Consider the following 20,352-nt stretch of genomic DNA (forward strand, 5'->3'; position numbering starts at 1 on the left):
CAGGAAACATGTGACCTACACTCAAAGCTTTTTTTTTTTTTTTTTTAATCAACTTTAATGTAACAGACAACCTATAGACAATCATTCTGAAAACGAACATTTTGCAGCTTTCTTGTTCTTCTTAATGTGCACTCACAGTGGATTATGCTGATTGTCATTTATAAAGTAACCACTGTGAGTGCACATTAAGAAGAACAAGAAAGCTGCAAAATGTTTTGTTTTCAGAATGATTGTCTATAGGTTGTTTGTTACATTAAAGTTGATAAAAAAAAAAAAAGCTTTGAAATTAGGTCACATGTTTCCTGTCTAGAGTGGAGCTCCAGTCTGCAGCTTAGCAGCTAGACCCTTCTCGCATTTAAAAGCACCCAATTTGTCTTTGAAATGGTTGCATATTTTCCTTTGTCTGATTGGCTGCTGCTTAACATGTGACTTCTCAGAGTGTATTTTGGGAGATTTAGTTCAGTATTGAACTGCTCTTTGTTCCCCTCCCATTTACTTCCTGTGCAGCAGTTACTGGGTGAGTGAGTCAGGCTGTGTATTGTGTGATAAAACGTTTTAGTCACTTTCTAGTCGTCTTAAAAAAGTTTATAATTGTTATAAATGTTGTTCTTTTATTGTATGTTATTTAGCTGCTTGTGCCAGTCAATGGGATAGTAAGTGCTGCTTAACTCTTTGTGTTAGTTAAGGGGTTAATACACACTGTGCTGCTCTCTGTGTTAGTGAAGGGTTAATACACACTGTGCTGCTCTCTGTGCTAGTGAAGAGTTAATACACACTGTGCTGCTCTGTGCTAGTGAAGGGTTAATACACACTGTGCTGCTCTCTGTGCCAGTGAAGGGTTAATACACACTGTGCTGCTCTCTGTGCCAGTGAAGGGTTAATACACACTGTGCTGCTCTCTGTACTAGTGAAGGGTTAATACACACTGTGCTGCTCTCTGTACTAGTGAAGGGTTAATACACACTGTGCTGCTCTCTGTGCTAGTGAAGGGTTAATACACACTGTGCTGCTCTCTGTGCCAGTTAAGGGTTAATACAAACTGTGTGCCTCTGTTACAGTGAAGGGTTAATATGCACTGTGCCCCCAAAGCGCACATTATCAGCCCTGCTTTAGCTAGGGGCACACAGTAACAAGATTAGAGGGGTGCACAGTAGCTAGCACAGAGGAGTGCACAGTAACAAGATTAGAGGGGCGCACGGTAACTAATAACCCCACATAGTTTGCCTTATTTGTAGGAGCCAATCTGACCTTGTTACTGAGTAGACAAAGGGTTTATATTAGTTTGTTAGCAACACTTGTATTGTTTTACATGATCTTATCACCCCTGCTCAGACTAGGGGCAGATATGTAGCAGGGTCAGTTTTAAAGGGACATTAAACCTAATATTTCTTTCATTATTCAGTGTTACACTAGATGCAGAACTGCACAATGTCACTTATAGTATTATGTATGGGGACTGAGGCTGTGACAGAAATATCTCGGTGTAACATTACACTATAGTGGTTGGGCTGTGTGTGGTCTGACATTGTGCAGTTCTGTATCTAGTACTAAAGACACCAGTACATGCATTGCATTTTATTTTCTATTGATGTGCAAGGTGTTTGCACTTGGCGCTACCAGTGTGTGAATTCTGACGTTTGCATTAATTACTGGCAATATTATAAAGCTCCCCCCATGGTGTCTGGCTCATACCATTTGTATAGCTGCAAGTATTGTGTGTTACGTGACATGGCTGCTTTGTAGGGAGGAACCGTATGGCAGAGTAATTGTGAGGGGGGGAGAATTATGCAGTGAAAGTCAGGTTAGAAGTCAAGGGAGAATTCAGAAGAGCTTGCACTTGGCGCTGTGAGACTAAACTCTTAAATACAATGCGCATGCACAAAAGACGTACACGAGCTTGCTCGACACGGAGCAGTTATTTTCGATAGAGCATTCATTTAGGATGACGTCAGGGAAAGGAGGGGTCTGGCGGCCATTTCAAATTGGCCGGAGGATGAAAATTAAAGGGACAGTCTAGTCCAAAACAAACTTTCATTATTCAGATAGGGCATGTAATTTTAAACAGTTTTCAAATTTACATCTATCACCAATTTTGCTTTGTTCTCTTGGTATTCTTAGTTGAAAGCTAAACCTAGGAGGCTCATATGCTAATTTCTAAGCCCTTTAAGGCCGCCTCTCATCTCCGGGCATTTTTACAGTTTTTCACCACTAGAGGGTGTTAGTTCATGTGTTTCATATAGATAACACTGTGCTCACGCATGCAGAGTCCCTAGGAGCCAGCACTGATTGGCTAAAATGCAAGTCTGTCAAAAGAACTGAAATAAGGGGCAATTTTCAGAAGCTTAGATACAAGATAATCACAAAGGTAAAAGTTATGCAAAACTAGGGAATGGGTAATAAAGGGATTATCTATCTTTTTAAAACAATAAATATTCTGGTGTAGACTGTCCCTTTAAGTGATTTTGAACAAAAATCATATATGCATTAAACATGGGCTACAGGGGGGTTAAATTAACATTAACTACTACATAGGAATAAGTCATTATAAATTGTGTTGACTGTCCCTTTAATGATTCAGATAGGGTGTGTCATTTTAAACAACTTTCCAATTTGGTTTTATCATCAAATTTGCTTTGTTCCTTTGGTATTCTTTATTGAAAGCTAAAGCTAGGTAGGTTCATATGTTCATTTCTAAGCCCTTAAAGATTGCTTCTTATCTCAGTGCTTTGACAGTTTCACACAGCTAGGCAGTGCTAGTTCATGCGTGCCATATAGATAACATTGTGCTCACTCTCATGGAGTTATTTGAGTCAGCACTGATAGGCTAAAATGCAAGTCTGTGAAAAGAACTGAAATAAGGGGCAGTCTGCAGAGGCTTAGATACAAGGTAATCACAGAGGTAAAAAGTATATTAATAGATACAAACTCAGTGGGAGAATAACTATTTTCATTAAGATGATCTTTTTAGATACAATTATCAGAAATGAAGCCCATCTTTGTAACCTAGTTTGTATTTTCTTAAATATCTCTCTGTAATTTAAAGGGACAGTCTAGCCAAAATTAAACTTTCATGATTCAGATAGGACATGCAATTTTAAAAAAACTTTTTTCATCGTATTTGCTTTGTTCGCTTGGTATTCTTTGTTGAAATATGCTATGCTAATTTCTAATCTCTTGAAAGCTGCCTCTTAATTTAGTGCATGTTGACAGATTTGAAAAGCTAGACAGTGCTAGTTAAAGTGAAAGTAAAGTTAAACTGACATTTCGATACCAATTCAAAGTATATTAAAAATAAAGTTTAGTTTCATTCATCATTTTTTTTAATAAACGTTTTTTCACATTTGTAATTTACTTATTTATTGTGCCATCGACTAACCTCGTTCCTCCACCCGCATAATTTTTTTTTTCGTTTAATCGTGACGTTATTATCTGTATCTAACGGATTGGGTCCCCCACTGGCGTCTAAGGGGCCCATTTACCAAGCTCCGTATGGAGCTTGTGGGCCTGTGTTTCTGGCGAGTCTTCAGACTCTCCAGAAACGCTAGTTATGAAGCAGCGGTCTAAAGACCGCTGCTCCATAACCCTGTCCGCCTGCTCTGAGCAGGCGGACAGGAATCGCCGGAAATCAACCCGATCGGGTTGATTGACACCCCCCTGCTGGCGGTCGATTGGCCGCGAGTCAGCAGGGGGCGGCGTTGCACCAGCAGCTCTTGTGAGCTGCTGGTGCAATGTTAAATGCGGAGAGCGTATTGCTCTCCGCATTTAGCGAGGTGTTGCGGACCTGATCCGCACTATCGGATCAGGTCCGCAACACCTTTGATAAATAGGGGCCAGAATCTGAATTGAAGACACCCACTTACTCTATTGCGCATGCGTTAGAGATTAAACTCTATTCCACTCGATTTGCGCGTTCATATCTCCCGCATGCGCACTTTTGAGCCATAGTTCAATATCGATCGGCATCGGACTAAAACCTTGTATTTCTGACATCCTGTAATCAAAGTGAGTTTTTATATTCCTAATATTCTATGTATATATACTAACGAGCACAAAATAAATATTATCATACTTTAAGAAGCAAAAATTTATGTTTCAAAAATAATTTGATATCGATCGAAATTAACAAACTTTTAAATAAGATGTATTATTTAAAATACCTGAAAGATTAGCGCAGCTTTCATTGATAATTTCAATCTTTGTAAATGTAATTAATTTAATATCTTATTTTATATCAAAATATATATATATATATATATATATATATATATATATATATATATATATATATACACACACATTTTAATTACTTATATAATTTATATTCTAACTATAAATAATAATCATAACGAAATGAAAATTAATTTTATAAAAGCGTAATATTTCTTTCATATTAACACTTATTAATAGTAATGATGAACTGTTCAAAATCTTTCAACGATATAAAAATAGATTGATTTCTCTCTTAACCTTTTAACGCCGTTATGCCGTTCTATTCCGTCATATTTACACTGGGCTTTAAAGCCGTTATGACGGAATAGAACGTCATATCAAACGGCTGTCCTGAAGCCTTCTGCGCTTCAAGGACTTGATCGCGGTCTGGAGGGCGTTCCTAGGGTTGTAGGGACGCCCCCCAGATGCGATCCAATAATTGAAATCTCGCGATCGTATGCACGATCGCGTAGTTTCAATTTGTCTACATCGGAACAGGTGTTCCGATGTAGACACTTTAACCCTGTCACGAAAGGGTTAAGACTAAGAATTGCATTTGCAATGTTTTCTTTTTTATTTTACCATAATGTATTGATTTTAGATCATCAATTAATTTATATTTTCTTAAATGCAAGGTATGCAGAACATAAAATCGATTTCACTAAATAATAAATATGTTACCGAAATGAAATTCTGCAAATAAAACCATTTATATATTCTATTCAACTCAACATAAAAGAAATAAATAATTTGCAATGTTTTTTTGTTGATAGCTTTATATTACTTGTATCTTGTTAAAACTATAAAAAGCAAATGATGCAGATAAATTACATTGTTTCTCATCAATACTAATGAAGTTTTCAAAATGAAATGCTGATAATAACAGTTATTGTATATTATAGTCTAGTCAGGCAAAAAATAAATAAAGATTTGTACAATCTCTTGAACAAAGAATCTCTTGCTAAGAAAGAAAAGATTTTACAAATATTAATTTATTTTTTTCTTGACTATAGACTATAATATAAAATGGCTTTGATTATCAGCGTTTCATTTTGCAAACATCGTTAGTATTGATGTAAAGCAATGTGATTTATCTGCACCCTTATTTTTATTAGCAACTTTTTAATCATTTGCTGATATTAATGAACCAAAATTGCAAGCTAAGAAATACAACTTCTCCAATATATATTTCCTTTTTGGTTGACTTGACTAAAATATATCATTCCATTTCTTATCAGCTTTTCATTTTGCAAACTGCAAAGCGATGTGTTTTCTCTGCATCCTTTTATTGTTATAAAATTGAAATTCATTGCTGATAACAATGACTAAATCATTTCTTGATAAGAAAGAAAAGATTTTACAACTATTTTTTTTCTTTGGAGATTGACCTCACTAATATAGAATTGCTTTTATTATCAGCATTACATTTTGCAAACATCGTTATTGTGTAGGCAATCTGCTTTATTGGCATTCTTTTGCTTGTAATAAATTTTTATCAATTTCTGAAAACCAAAGGATGCAGATAAATCACATTCTTTACTATTAATACTAACGAAGTCTGCAAAATGAAATGCTGATAAGAACAGCAATTCTATATTAGTCTACTCAAGAAAAAAGCAATAACTTTTTGTTAAAATCTTTTCTTTCTTAGCAAGACATTCTTTAGTCATTGCTCTCAGCAATGAATTACTAGTTTCAGATAACAAGGCATAAACAATCTCTTCAAATAAAGAAAAGATTTTACAAAGATTTATAGTTTGTTTCTTGCATAGACTAATATAGAATGGCTTTTCTTATCATCCTTACACTATGCAAACATCGTAAGTGTTGGTGCAAAGCAATTTTCTTTATCTGCATTCCTTTGCTTGTAATAAATTTTAAATTCATTGCTGAAAAACAAAGGATGCATATAAATCTTATTCTTTCCTATCAATACTAACAAAGTTTTCTAAATGAAATGCTGATAAGAACAGCAATTCTATATTAGTCTACTCAAGAAAAAAGCAATAACTTATTTTTTTTAAATCTTTTCTTTCTTAGCAAAACATTCTTTATTCATTGCTCTCAGCAATGAATTACAAGTTTCTAATAACAATGAACAAACAATCGATTGCTAAGAAAGAAAAGATGTTACAAATATTTATTTGTTTTTTGCTTGACTATACACTATAATATAGAATGGCTTTGATTATCAGCTTTTCATTTTGCATAAGATAGTTAGTCTTGATGCAAAGCTATGTGATTTACCTGCATCCTGATTTTATGGAGCATCTTTTAATTCATTTCTAATATCAAGTAAACAAAATTGCAAGCTAATAAATAAAAGTTCGCAAATTATATATTTCCTTTTTGGTTGACTTGACTATAATATCCAATTCCATTTCATATAACCTTTTTCATTTTCATACTTTATTATTTATATAAAACGATGTGTTTTCATTGAAACATTTGAGTTTTAATCAATGTAACATAATTTCTGCTAAAAATGAGTGAAAAATGTATTTCTAAGAAAGAAGATTTTACAAAGATTTCTTTTGTTTGAGCTTGACCTAACTAATATAGAATTGCTTTGATTTTCATCATTACATTTTGCAAACATCGTTATTTTGGATGCAAAGCAATTTCCTTTATCTGCATCCTTTGCTTGTAATAAATTTTAACTTCATTTCTGTAAACCAAAGGATGCAGATAAATCACATTCTTTATTATTAATACTAACGAAGTCTGCAAAATGAAATGCTGATAAGAACAGCAATTCTATATTAGTCTACTCAAGAAAAAAAGCAATACATCAATACATTTTTGTTAAAATCTTTTCTTTCTTAGCAAGACATTCTTTAGTCATTGCCAGGGCCGGATTTACATCTCAGGTGCCTGTAGGCATAAAAACCTGAAGCGCCCCCCTACCCCCCCCCCCAAAAAAAAAAAGTAGAAAAATTAGGACTTTTTTTTATTATTATTATTTAGAACATACTAAAAATAAATATTAGATGTAAAATTACATTTCTCTTGTAAGGTGTATCCAGTCCATGGATTCATCCATTACTTGTGGGATATTCTCCTTCCCAACAGGAAGCTGCAAGAGGATCACCCACAGCAGAGCTGTCTATATAGCTCCTCCCCTAACTGCCACTCCCAGTCATTCTCTTGCAGCTCTCGACAAGGGAAGTATCAAGAGATGTGTGGTGACTTAATGTAGTTTATCTTCAATCAAAAGTTTATTATTTTCAAATGGTACCGGAGTTGTACTATTTTGGCCTCAGGAAGAAAGTAGAAGAAGAGTCTGCATGAGGTTTTTGATGATCTTAGTGGTTTGTAACTAAGGTCCACACATAACTGAAGAGATGGGTAACTTCAGTTGGGGAAATGGCGTGCAGGGTTACCTGCTCTGAGGTATGTTCAGTTTTAAATTTTTCTAGAGAGATGAATAAGCTAGAAAATGCTGACAGTGCCTGATTTATTTAAGGTAAGCCTGATTACAGTGATGTAATAATGACTGGTATCATGCTTGCTGTAAAGGGTGATATTCTTGTTATTTGTTCTCATTACTTAATAGATATAACATTTTCTTGATGTATATAAACGTTTATTACAAATGGTGATAAAACTTTATTCTGGGGCCCAGTTTTTCCACATGGCTGACTAGATTGTTCCCAGGGATAGTTTTTTTTTTTTAAGGCCCTCTCACTGGGAGTACATGTTGGGAGGGGCCTATTTTCGTGCCCTAATTGCGCACTAGTTTTTGCAGCTTGAGACATCCAGCTTCCCTGAAGGAGTCCCCTGACATATAGGACCCCTCTAAAGGGTTTTTGTGCCTTCCAAAGTCGTTTTATGGGCAGGTTGGAGCCACAGTAGAGCTGTGGCAGTTGGTTGTGACTGTTTAAAAACGGTTATATCGTGTTTTTTTGATCCGGTTTTGAAACTAAGGGGTTAATCATCCATTTGCAAATGGGTGCAATGCTATTTCAGTCTACATAGAAACATAGAGGATTTGGTTTTATTGGCCATTATAGCTCTGTTTGGAAAGATACTAGGTTATTTAGGAGAGATGGCTTGCATTTGGATGCTAGAGGAACAGAGTATCTGGGAGAGGAGTTCAAATACTTTATTAGAAATCATTTAAACTAATAAAGGGGGGTAGCATTAATATATCCACCTGCCCCCCACAGCATGCCAAAACTGTTAGTCCAAGTAACAATTCTAGAAATTCTAGTAGAAAAATTATTTGTGCCATGAGCACAAATGCTCGCAGCTTAGGAAATAAATTACCTGAACTCATTTCAATAATGACTAGGGACAACTTGTATTTAGTAGCTATAACAGAAACATGGTACAATGATTTGCATGACTGGGACATAGTCATACCTGGATACAGGTTATTTAAAAAGAACAGAGTAGGAAAGAAAGGTGGAGGAGTTGCTTTGTATGTAAATGAAAATATAAAGGTTACTGAAATTGTAGGAACAAATGATGAGGTGGAAAGTATTTGGGTGACTTTGGAAATTGGAGATAAAAATGTTTTTAGAATAGGGGTTGTATATAGGCCTCCATTGCAGGATGAAAAACTGGACAATCTGTTATTAGATGAAATAACCAAAATGACCATGAAGGGTAAGGTTATAGTACTGGGGGACTTTAATTTGCCAGATATAGACTGGAAGATTCCTTCTGCTAGATCGGCTAGAAGCAGGTATATTCTTGAATCTCTGCTAGGGGAATCACTTGAGCAATTAGTCAAGGAACCAACTCGTAAGGAAGCTATATTAGATCTAATACTTACAAACAGTGATACAGTTTCAGATGTGTCTGTAGGTGAGAACTTAGGATCCAGTGATCATCAATCTGTTTGGTTTAGTATTCATGTTCAGGAACTGTCCACCCAGACTAAAACAAAAGTTTTAGACTTTAGGACGGCAGATTTTTCATTAATAGGAGAATACCTAAAAAATTATTTAAAGGGGAAAACTCTTATTACAGGGGTTCAAGAACAGTGGGAATTTGTGAAAGGTGCCATTTTAGATGCAACCGCACACTGTATTAGACATGTCTGTAAAAGTAAAAGAAAGCGGAAACCAATTTGGTTTTCCAATGAAGTAGCACATGCTGTAAAGACAAAAAAGATAGCTTATAAAAATTACAGACACACACAAGCAGATGATGATATGAAAATATGGAGACACCAACAAAAAAAGACTAAACAGTTAATTAGGAAGGTTAAAGCTCATGCAGAAGAGAAGATAGCACAGTCAGTAAAACATGGGGACAAAACATTCTTTAGATATATCAGTGAAAGAAGAACAAATAAGGTAGGAATAGTAAAATTGAAATCAGTTGATGGTAGAATAATAGAAGGAGATAAGCAGATTGCAGACTGTCTCAATGATTACTTCTGTTCTGTTTTCACTAAAGATTGTGAAGATACAATGTCTACATTAAGGGATGCTACGTAAAATAGAAACAAGCTTAACAGTAATCTTTTTACAGAGGATGAGGTTTTGTTAGCATTATCAAACATAAATGTTACAAAGGCAGTGGGTCCTGATAATATTCATCCAAGGGTTTTAAAATAACTTCGATCAGTGCTAACTGTCCCATTAACTGATCTGTTTAATCAGTCACTATTAACAGGATCTGTCCCAGATGATTGGAGAATAGCAAATGTAATACCTCTTCATAAAAAGGGCAGTATCTGGCAACTACAGGCCAGTTAGTTTAACTTCAGTAGTAGGGAAATTAATGGAAAGCCTCTTAAAAGAACGAATTATGACTTGCATAAAGACAAACAATTTAGAGGACCAAAATCAGCATGGTTTTACTTCAGGGAGATCATGTCAGACTGATCTAATTGACTTCTTTGATTATGTAACAAAAGTATTCGACAAGGGAGGAGCAGTTGATGTAGCATATCTAGATTTCAGCAAAGCATTTGACACCGTCCCACACAATAAACTTATTCACAAACTATATCTCCTTGGTCTAGATTCAAAAATTGTGAACTGGGTGGAATGCTGGCTTAAGGACAGAAAACAAAGTGTCTTAGTAAATGGAGTTCATTCAGCAGAGGGGGCTGTTACTAGTGGTGTTCCTCAGGGGTCAGTTCTGGGGCCTGTTTTGTTTAACATATTTATCTGCGATATCAGCAAAGGGCTACAGGGGAAAGTATGTCTCTTTGCAGATGATACAAAAATTTGCAACAGAGTGGATGTTCCAGGGGGGGTAGACAAAATGAGAAGTGATATACAACAATTGGAGGATTGGACAAACGACTGGGATCTAAAGTTTAACACAGCAAAGTGTAAAATAATGCATTTAGGGAAGAAAAATCCAAATGTTAATTACAGACTCAATGACACTTTACTGACTGTTACAGACGAGGAACAGGACTTGGGAATTATTATTTCAGATGATTTAAAACTTGGTAAACAATGTAGTAATGCAGCGAGTAAGACTAGCAGAATGCTTGGATGTATTGGTAGAGGTATTTGCAGCAGAAATAGTAAGGTTCTTATGCCACTTTATAGATCATTAGTTAGGCCTCATCTTGAGTATTGTGTGCAGTTCTGGAGGCCATATCTTCAGAAAGATATTAACAAACTTGAATCTGTGCAAAGGAGGGCTACCAAAATGGTACATGGTCTAAAAAATAAAACTTACCAGGATAGGCTCAATGACCTAAATATGTATAGCTTAGAGGAGAGAAGGGAAAGAGGTGATATGATAGCAACTTTCAAGTACATTAAAGGGTTTAGTAAAACTGAGGCTGTGGGTATTTTACATAAAATGGAAAATTCAAGAACAAGGGGTCATGAGCTCAAGCTAAAGGGTAGTAGATTCAGGAGTAATTTGAGGAAGCCAATTAGAATCCTGTATTTCCCTATAGGTTTATAATTAACTGTGGAGCCCAGATAAACAATTTTTCATTTAATATTAGTCTGAAGCTGCTATTTGCTCCAGTAATAAATATCACTTATGGCTCTGTTGTATCAGTCTCATCACATATACGGATCTAATCATAAATATCTTGTGATCTGCATATTATTTTATTTCTACTGAGGTTATTTTATAATACATTTCTTATTTCTTTTAGCTGCACCTGTTTATCATCAGAACGTTTATCCCACTGATCTGTGACTGATTCTTGTTGTTAGTAAAGACCTTAGTAAGTGTATTCTGCACATTCAGCTGTTTGTCACATGATCACAAACTTAAAGGGGTAGTGTCCTGTAAATTTAGTTTTCCCTTAAAATAACAAGAAACCCCAAAATTTTTTTCATAATTTAAATAGAACATATAATTTTCAACAACTTTTCAAATGACTTCTATTATGATATTGTCTTCATTCTCTAGGAATCCTTTATTGAAGCAGCAGCAATGCACTACTGGGAGATAGCTAAGCACATAAGGTGAGCCAATGACAAGAGGCTTGTATGTGCCACTAATCAGCAGCTAGCGCACCATAGTGCATTATATGCTTTGTCACAAAGGTCCCCAAGGGAATAAAGCAGATTTGATAATAGAAGGAAATTGTAGAGTTGTTTAATTTTGAAGCATAAAATTTTAATTTTGTCTTTGCTGTCCCTTTAATGTGTTTCTAATGACTTGTTTTACTGGTGTATAAAATAGTATAAAGTGTATGGGAAATTTCACCTTTAGCTTTAGTTTTTATGTAAAATAACTGTTTGCTGTCTGTAATTTATTTTCATTATTAAATTGTACACAGCCTTTTAAATGACCTGAGGCAGCGGCTCCTACTTAGCATATGCAGGAGTTCACGTTATATAAAAATATGTCTGTTATTGGCTGATAGCTGTCACATGGTACAGGTGCAGAACTACATTTACCAGAAAACAACCTATTGCTCTTTTTAAATTAATAGTAAGTTTTATTGCATTGTATTTTTATTATGCATCTGTGGTTTAGTAATTCTATATATTATGGACCTTTTAAATGGACTGAATTTGCCAAAATAACATATTATATTATCACTCAATGTAAACACAAATTCTTAACTCTATCCAAGAAAACAATTGAAATGAACATTTTAGTGCCTATGTCTCCCACACCCCTTGCAGTGTGATTTAGCACAACTCAGTATTGACCAAGAGAAGTTAAAGGACTGGGGTGGAGCACATGACAAAATGTCTGACAGTGAGAATTAGTAGGAAGTACAATACCAATACTGCAGTATCCAATCTAACTTATATTTAAACAACTTATATTTAACATTTCTTTCAGTAAAAAATATTGTTTAATATAAATGATAGAAAATAAAGATTATAATATATTTGTAAAGTTTTTGATATGGCCCCACTTAAATAGATTTTCTACCATTATGTTGTATAGATCTGGGAAGATTCATATTTAAGGTGCAACTGTAACACCCACAGAACTAACTGTACTAAATGCTTGTGCTGAATCAATAGCACATATGTAATAATCTAATCAGCTGATCTGTATCACATGAATTGTTATGCGTGCCTTTAATTATACCATACGTACAGTTAATCAGAGCCATTATTTATTATTATCTCTTTAAACCATTTCAAATACATTTTACAGACACGGCCAGAGCACTGAGAGATATCGGGTATTGATGTAACTGGAGTGAATAAGGGAACCTTCTTCCTGAGCACAGACATTGGAGCCTGTTATCAGCATGAACTCATATGTATTAGGTGAGTAAAATAGATATTATGGTGACTTTAATTACTGGGAAAATAGAATAGATCACTCATTAAACAAATATAAACTATTATTTTTATATCTGCATCTATTAAGAACATTTGTGTCAGTGACATTTATAAAGAAGGAGCAACCCCATTGGGGTGAGGATCAGGGTAAAAAATAATACTCCCCCCTCTGTCCTTTTTAGACAGATCATGTCTAACAACTGCCTAACCTCACCCCCTTGAACTGGTTCTGTACTCGGAATACCTGAAATTCCATCTTCCCCCTACCCTGACCTCGCTCATGGAACACCCATAACTACGCTTATGCCTTCCTTGTTCCCATGTGTGAAACACCCACAACTTCCCCAGTGTTCCCCACACAAGAACCACCACTAAATTGTGTGTTTAATTTTACAGTGACTTATTATTATTATTAATAAACTAATAAAGTTTTTGACTGTTTATATATAAATCAAACAACCACACCCTCTCAAAACATCTGTTATCATTCTGTGATGATTAAGACATCATGTTCTCATCCAACTGGTTGAGCATGAGCTGGGCAGAGCTGTATGTGCAGTTGCTTGTACAATGTTAAAGGAAGATGGTGGATGCCATATTCTTGCCCAGAATACAGATGTACTTGTTCCCTGGCTGAGAATATTATCCACACGCACCTTGTTTAATGCAGCTCGTTTTGATCAGTAATTTAGGTTACTATGATGTAGTAATGTTTACATTCTATATCATCCTTTTTTTAATTTGTGATTTACAGGAAAATAAATTTAAAAATACAAAAAGGAAGACATTTTTGAGTATAAAAAGTGTTTTTTTTATTGAGATGGATTATATTATAAAGAATAAACAGTCTTATTTTTCTTCCATTTCTTTTTATGTAGACAAACACTTGAATAGTTCATATCCATCCTTCACTACAGGAAGCATCAAAATGATACCGCAAACTCCACTAGTCTTAGACACCAATGACTATTCACAAACATTGGGGATATCACAGCAGATATTTAAAGAATATGATGAATTGGCAGGAACTGTGCAACAATCATTATGTACAGAGAGTAATTCAGTCATCAAACAAGAGGACAACATTTATGCTTTATCTAGTGAAATTATTATCCCCGAGGATACACCACACACATTTACTGAGTTTTCAAAACATATTAAAGAAGGGAAAAGTCTACAGTCTGGCCAAATGATTCATACAAAGAAGAAACCTTTCAAATGTACAGAATGTGAGAAAAGCTTTAGATGGAAGTCTAGTCTAATAGAACACTACAAAATTCACACAGGTGAGAAGCCACACACATGTACTGAATGCGGCAAATGTTTTACACGAATTAATCATCTGAAAACTCATACAAAGATTCACACAGGAGAAAAGCCTTTCACGTGCACATACTGTGGAAAAGGATTTACAATAAAGTGTAGTCTGAAAACTCATGAAAGGATTCACACAGGTGAAAAGCCTTTCACATGTACAGAGTGTGGAAAAAGTTTTACACGAATGGATCGTCTGAAATTTCATGAAAGGAGTCACACAGGGGAAAAGCCTTTTACATGTACAGAGTGTGGAAAATGTTTTACACAAATGGATTGTCTGAAAACTCATGAAAGGAGTCACACAGGGGAAAAATCTTTCACATGTACAGAGTGTGGAAAATGTTTTACAGAAAAGAGTAGTCTGAAAACTCATGAAAGGATTCACACAGGAGAAAAGCCTTTCACATGTACAGAGTGTGGAAAAAGATTTACATATATAAATTGTCTGAAAACTCATAAAAGGATTCACACAGAAGAAAAGCCTTTCACATGTACAGAGTGTGGAAAAAGTTTTACAGAAAAGAGTAGTCTGAAAACTCATGAAAGGATTCACACAGGAGAAAATCCTTTCACATGTACAGAGTGTGGAAAAAGCTTTACACAAATGAGTCATCTAAAATATCATGAAATGATTCACACAGGAGAAAAGCCTTTCACATGTACAGAGTGTGGAAAAAGTTTTACAGAAAAGAGTAGTCTGAAAACTCATGAATGGATTCACACAGGAGAAAAGCCTTTCACATGTACAGTGTGTGGAAAAAGTTTTACACAAAAGAGTGATCTGAAAAAGCATGAAATGGTTCACACAGGAGAAAATCCTTTCACATGTACAGAGTGTGGAAAAAGTTTTAAACAAAAGAGTCATCTGAAAAAACATGAAATGGTTCACACAGGAGAAAAGCCTTTCACATGTACAGAGTGTGGAAAAAGTTTTACACAAAAGAGTGATCTGAAAAAGCATGAAATGGTTCACACAGGAGAAAAGCCTTTCACATGTACAGAGTGTGGAAAATGTTTTACACAAATAAGTAGTCTGAAAACTCATGAAAGGATTCACAAGGGAAGAAACCTTTAACATGTTTAGAAAATAGGGTGCTACCTATTGCACAGCCGATTATCTGACACTTTGCAAATTGGCATGGTTGAGGATGTGGTTAGGGGTGTGGTTCACATGACCTTACAGGGACATTCCAGCCAAAATTGGAATCCACGTGTATGCATTTCAGTTTTGAGTAGAAGCATTTTTGTAATATACATGTATTAGAAAAAATGCTTCTAATAAGTTATAGTTGTTTCAAAAGTGTATTTAAGTATGTCCCATGCACCAGCATTTTAAACACAGCACTTGCTCAGAGAGCCTAAGGTGCTTTTACCAATGACTCAATTTGTTCATTGCTGACATGATACAAGACCCATTGGCACTATGAGCAGCTGCAGTGTTTAAAATGATGGTGCACTGAGAGTATCTAGCTATGCTACACATGCACGTGCAGAGAAAAATATTAACACTAAAATAGTGATAGCTTTTACTTGAAACATTTTTGCCAATATGTGTTTATTGCAAATATGTTTCTATCCAAAGATGTAATTCATCTTTGTATTTAAATTTTGACCAGAGTGTCCCTTTAATAAAATATATTTTACCATTTTTTGGTCTGTTATTAAAGGATTGAGTGTTTATAATATTTAATTTAATACACACACAGCAAAGATAGATGAGAGAGAGATAATAGATTCAGTTTGGTAGACAGACTGACAGGTTTGTGTGTATATATATATATATATATACCCGTTAAGGGTCTAGCCAGATCTGCTGAATTGGAGGGGGGGAGATGTCACGGATACCAGACATCCAAGGCTGCCCCCCCCCTACTGCCTGCCTGACTCCTTGTCACACCAGATTTGGCCCTTTCATGGCTAGTGGGATCTTGCTGTCTCTTGCTATCTGTTTTCCCATGCTGTGCCAGGCTGCAAGAGTTGAACCCCTACCACCTCACCCCTTCTGTTCCTCAGCAGATTTGGGTTCCGGAGAGTAACCACGATTTCCCAGACCTTTTTTTTTCATTTACTTGGTTATGAGTACTTTGTCAGAGAAGAGCTGATCTCTGGTCGGAAAAAACCTCCTGGGCTGGCCTGGCTCCTAGAACTCCTGGTTGGCCACCTTGAAAACACACCCGAACAGCAGGACACCCACTGACTTTACCCCTGATCGCTCCAGCAGACCGTTGCCTCTTAGAGCCGCTCTTTTGGGGATTGGTAACCCCCAGGGTGGACAAGAGGGGCAATTGCCGGAGGGGAGCTCCTTTGCGGACAATCCTACCCCCATAACTTCAACGGTTTGTATCTCCCGCCCCCAGTAACAAATTGTGTCGCTTTTTGGACTGTGGCATCTGGGGGCCGAGAGCTTTAAAATGGCACCTGGTAGTGCCGCCGCTCCACCAGGATGATCCCGAATCAGCCACCCCTGGGTACTGGGATTCTTTGAGTCTGTGGCTACTATAGAGGTGCCAGCCTGTCTGGAGGGGTGGGAAAATTGTGGGATTGCCAAGTTTCTTATCAAGATGAGCTTTGTGTATGAAAGGAGTGTGTGTTTTCCAATAAAATCAGTTCTTGTTCCACCTGAATGCTAGTATTTATTGTTATTTGTGTGGGCTCCTAAGACAAACTCTCTAAATAGAAGCATCAAAATGACGTTATTGTAAATAATACTATCTAAATCCCAGTTATAAAAGTGCCAGATTGGAAGTGCTCTCCTGCTGGCCTTTGTTCCTCTATATATGTGCACTTTAGTTTCTCTCATATAAATGTGATAGAATCCAAACACCACACAGAAATATACAAATCTGTCCTCATACTGACCAGTTAACACAACCATTCACCTTCAAAGCACCCCCAGTGTATATTAATATGCCAGTGTTAGGAGTTGTATCTTTGATTTACATAGGGGAGAAAAAATTATATTTCTTTCATATAATTGACAAGAGTCCATGAGCTAGTGATGTATGGAATATACATTCCTACCAGGAGGGGCAAAGTTTCCAAAACCTCAAAATGCCTATAAATACACCTCCCACCACACCCACAACTCAGTTTTACAAACTTTGCCTCCTATAGAGGTGGTGAAGTAAGTTTTTTTTTTTTTTTTTTTTTCAAAAATAGTTTTATTTTACAGATAATAAAGTTATACATCATAAGTGCACTTTTGATAGGATTACAAGTCAATATGACTTTACAGCTGTATGGGTTGTACATGTACAGTGCTGTTTACAAATATGCATGTAGTGAGAAAGGTAATGAACAATAAATCATATAGTAACAGATTAAACGAATAAACAACAAACACAACAAAAAACAACACATTGTGCTTCCTGTTGCCCCTCATGTTTTCCCCCTCTGGTATCTCATGGTCGGTTTCCACCTCCTCTGACAGTATCTAGTGTCGTATGTTTCAGTGTTTTATATCCTATTGGTATCAAACTTATTCCTCAAGTATTCTTCCCATAAAATCTTAATCTGTATGTACTTGTCTAACCTTCGTTGTTTAAGGTAGTGGTATTCCTCTAGCTGTATAGTGCGATTGCACTCCTGAACCCATTGCGCAGCGGTTGGGATTATAGAACTTTTCCAGTTCTTGACTATTAGTTTCTTAATGCTGTTACTTGCTATGTTAAATAATTTAGTTTGTTCTGAAGTGAATTTTTTGGGGACTAAGTGAAACAGCCACAAGAGTGGGTCTATTGGTAAGGCTTTATCTAGTAACTTTGATGTTTCCTTTGAGATTTCATCCCATATTGGGGTTATTTTAGGGCAAAGCCACCAGATATGTGCCATATGGCCGATTTGATCATGGCACCTCCAGCAGAGGTTGGAGGCTTCTCTGAATATTTTCTGGCATCTTGATGGAGTAAGATACCATCTATGGAGAATTTTCAGGTTTAACTCAATGAGATTACTAGATGTGGCGGATCTCTTAATGGCTATAAATATCTTAGAGGCGTCGATGTGTGATATCTGAATTCCCAATTCCTCCCCCCATCTGTTGATGAAGTGAGGGGTGTGACCTGGTGGATTTTGTTTCAGTAGTGCATAAATCATTGATAAGGTGTGTTTTGTAGGAGATTCTTTATGGCATAGGGACTCGAATGTCGTTAGTGGCCTCAGCATATTCCTTTTATGCGGATGTCCTGACAGGTAATTGTAACACTGCATATAAAAATACCAATCTCTGAAACAATTAAAGCCTTGTTCGGTTAGGGCCGTTCTAGGGAACAGCTGAGTTTCAGTACCTAGGTGGCACATCATCAATTCCCTGTCCGGTTGTGTGTCATTTTTTATCTTTGCTACTAGGCCAGGGGTAAATTCTTTATTAGAGATGAAAGAGGTAAGGGGAGAGTAAGTGGACGAAATGTTGGGGTGCTCTACTAATATCTTTTCCCATATCAGCATGGTCTCCTGTACTGTGTGTGCGACGTATATCTGGGGTGATCTAGTAATTGATGGTGTCCAGCATCTTGTGCCTAAATGCAATGTACCGGCTATGTCATGTTCGAGGCGAACCCAGATTTTAAAGTCAAAGTTAGTATACCAGTCCACTATTCTCTGTAAGTGTGTGGCCTTCCAATATGCGACGAGGTCAGGTACCCCCATTCCCCCGTTATCTAGTGTCTGATACATGTCCTTCCTATTGATCCGAGCGTGTCGTTTGTTCCATATAAATTCAAATATTTTAGTTTGCAGGGACGTAAGAAAAGTGCGTGGAAGGGCTATGGGTAGTGTCTGTATAATATATAATATTTTTGGCAGAATACTCATCTTAATGGCACTGATCCTGCCTATCCAGGATAGAGGTTTTCTACGCCAGGAAGACAGGGTGGATACTATTGATGATTGAAGTGGTAGGAAATTTGTCTCGAATATTTGAGTAATCTTTGGGGTTAAAAATATCCCTAGATATTTCAGTTTGCTTTTTTGCCACTTAAATGTACATATACGTGAGATAGGTATTAAATCCCCCTCTGGTATGTTTATGTTTAGGATTTCTGATTTATTCTGATTGATAAGAAAGTTTGAAATCTTTCCAAATGCATCTAGCTGTTTCAATAATTCTGGTATAGATTGTCTGGGGTTCGTCAAGAAAAAAAGCACGTCATCTGCATATAAAAGCATCTTATGTTGATGTCCCTTAACCTCAACTCCTTCAATGTCTACCGTGTTTCTAACCTTAAGTGCAAGCATTTCTATGACGCAGGCAAACAAGAGCGGGGACAGGGGGCATCCCTGCCTAGTTCCGTTAGATATCACAAATGGGGCTGATAGAGATCCGTTTACTCGGATTCTAGCTGTCGGACAGTGGTACATTGCAAATACCCTATCTACAAATGTCTCGCCAAGGCCCATTCTCATAAGGACCACCCGGAGGAACTGCCAGTTGACCCGGTCGAACGCCTTTTCAGCATCTGTGGATATTACCACAGTTGGGACACCACGATTATTAACATAATCTATCAAATTAAGGGCTCGTACAGTGTTGTCTTTGGCTTCCCTTGTGGGAACGAAGCCCACTTGGTCAGCGTGGATTAAGTTTGGGAGTAAGGCGTTCAACCGGGCCGCCAGCAGCTTGGCATATATTTTCACGTCGGTGTTCAATAGTGATATCGGTCTATAGTTTTCGACTCTTGAGTGGTCTTTACCTTCCTTTGGGATTAGTGTTATGTGTGCAGCGAGGGAATTGTTAAGGAATGGTTCTTTACCGGAAATGGAGTTAAAGAGGGTCAGCATGTGTGGAGCTAGAATCTTACTGTATTTTTTATAATAGTAGTTAGTGAAGCCGTCTGGGCCAGGGGTTTTTCCGGTCGGTAGGTCTTTTATGGCCAGTAGGAGTTCTCTCATATTGAAAGGGGAATTAAGGGATTCTTTTTGTTCCTGGGTGATCTGTGGTATGTCAAAGTCCTTGAGGAAAGATTCTATGAGGTTAATATTAGTTGCGTCAGTAGGGGGAACAGTTGGTAAGTTGTAGAGGGACTCATAGTATGTGCGAAATGTCTCTGATATGCTAGAGGTAGAGTATACCATGCCTTTCCCTGGTCTACTGATAGACATAATATATGAGCGGTGAGTCCGTCGTTTCAATTTGCGT

General features: G+C 36.6%; 1 protein-coding gene across 2 annotated transcripts; it reads left to right on the forward strand.

The window, feature by feature from the left end:
* The first annotated feature begins 336 nt into the window (after window positions 1-336).
* LOC128659935 (gastrula zinc finger protein XlCGF26.1-like) lies at window positions 337-16,039 on the forward strand. 2 transcript variants are annotated; one of them, XM_053713526.1, is made up of 4 exons: window positions 337-517; window positions 11,297-11,368; window positions 12,769-12,884; window positions 13,778-16,039. In XM_053713526.1, exons 3-4 carry the CDS (start codon window positions 12,866-12,868, stop codon window positions 15,289-15,291), a joined length of 1,533 nt encoding a protein of 510 aa, XP_053569501.1. In that variant the 5' UTR covers window positions 337-517; window positions 11,297-11,368; window positions 12,769-12,865; the 3' UTR covers window positions 15,292-16,039. The 2 variants fall into 2 exon arrangements, with proteins under 2 accessions (XP_053569501.1, XP_053569502.1); XM_053713527.1 differs by lacking the exon at window positions 11,297-11,368.
* The last annotated feature ends 4,313 nt before the right edge of the window (window positions 16,040-20,352 follow it).

Source organism: Bombina bombina, chromosome 5 (genome assembly GCF_027579735.1).
Source record: "Bombina bombina isolate aBomBom1 chromosome 5, aBomBom1.pri, whole genome shotgun sequence".
In the NCBI taxonomy this organism is placed as follows: Eukaryota; Metazoa; Chordata; class Amphibia; order Anura; family Bombinatoridae; genus Bombina; species Bombina bombina.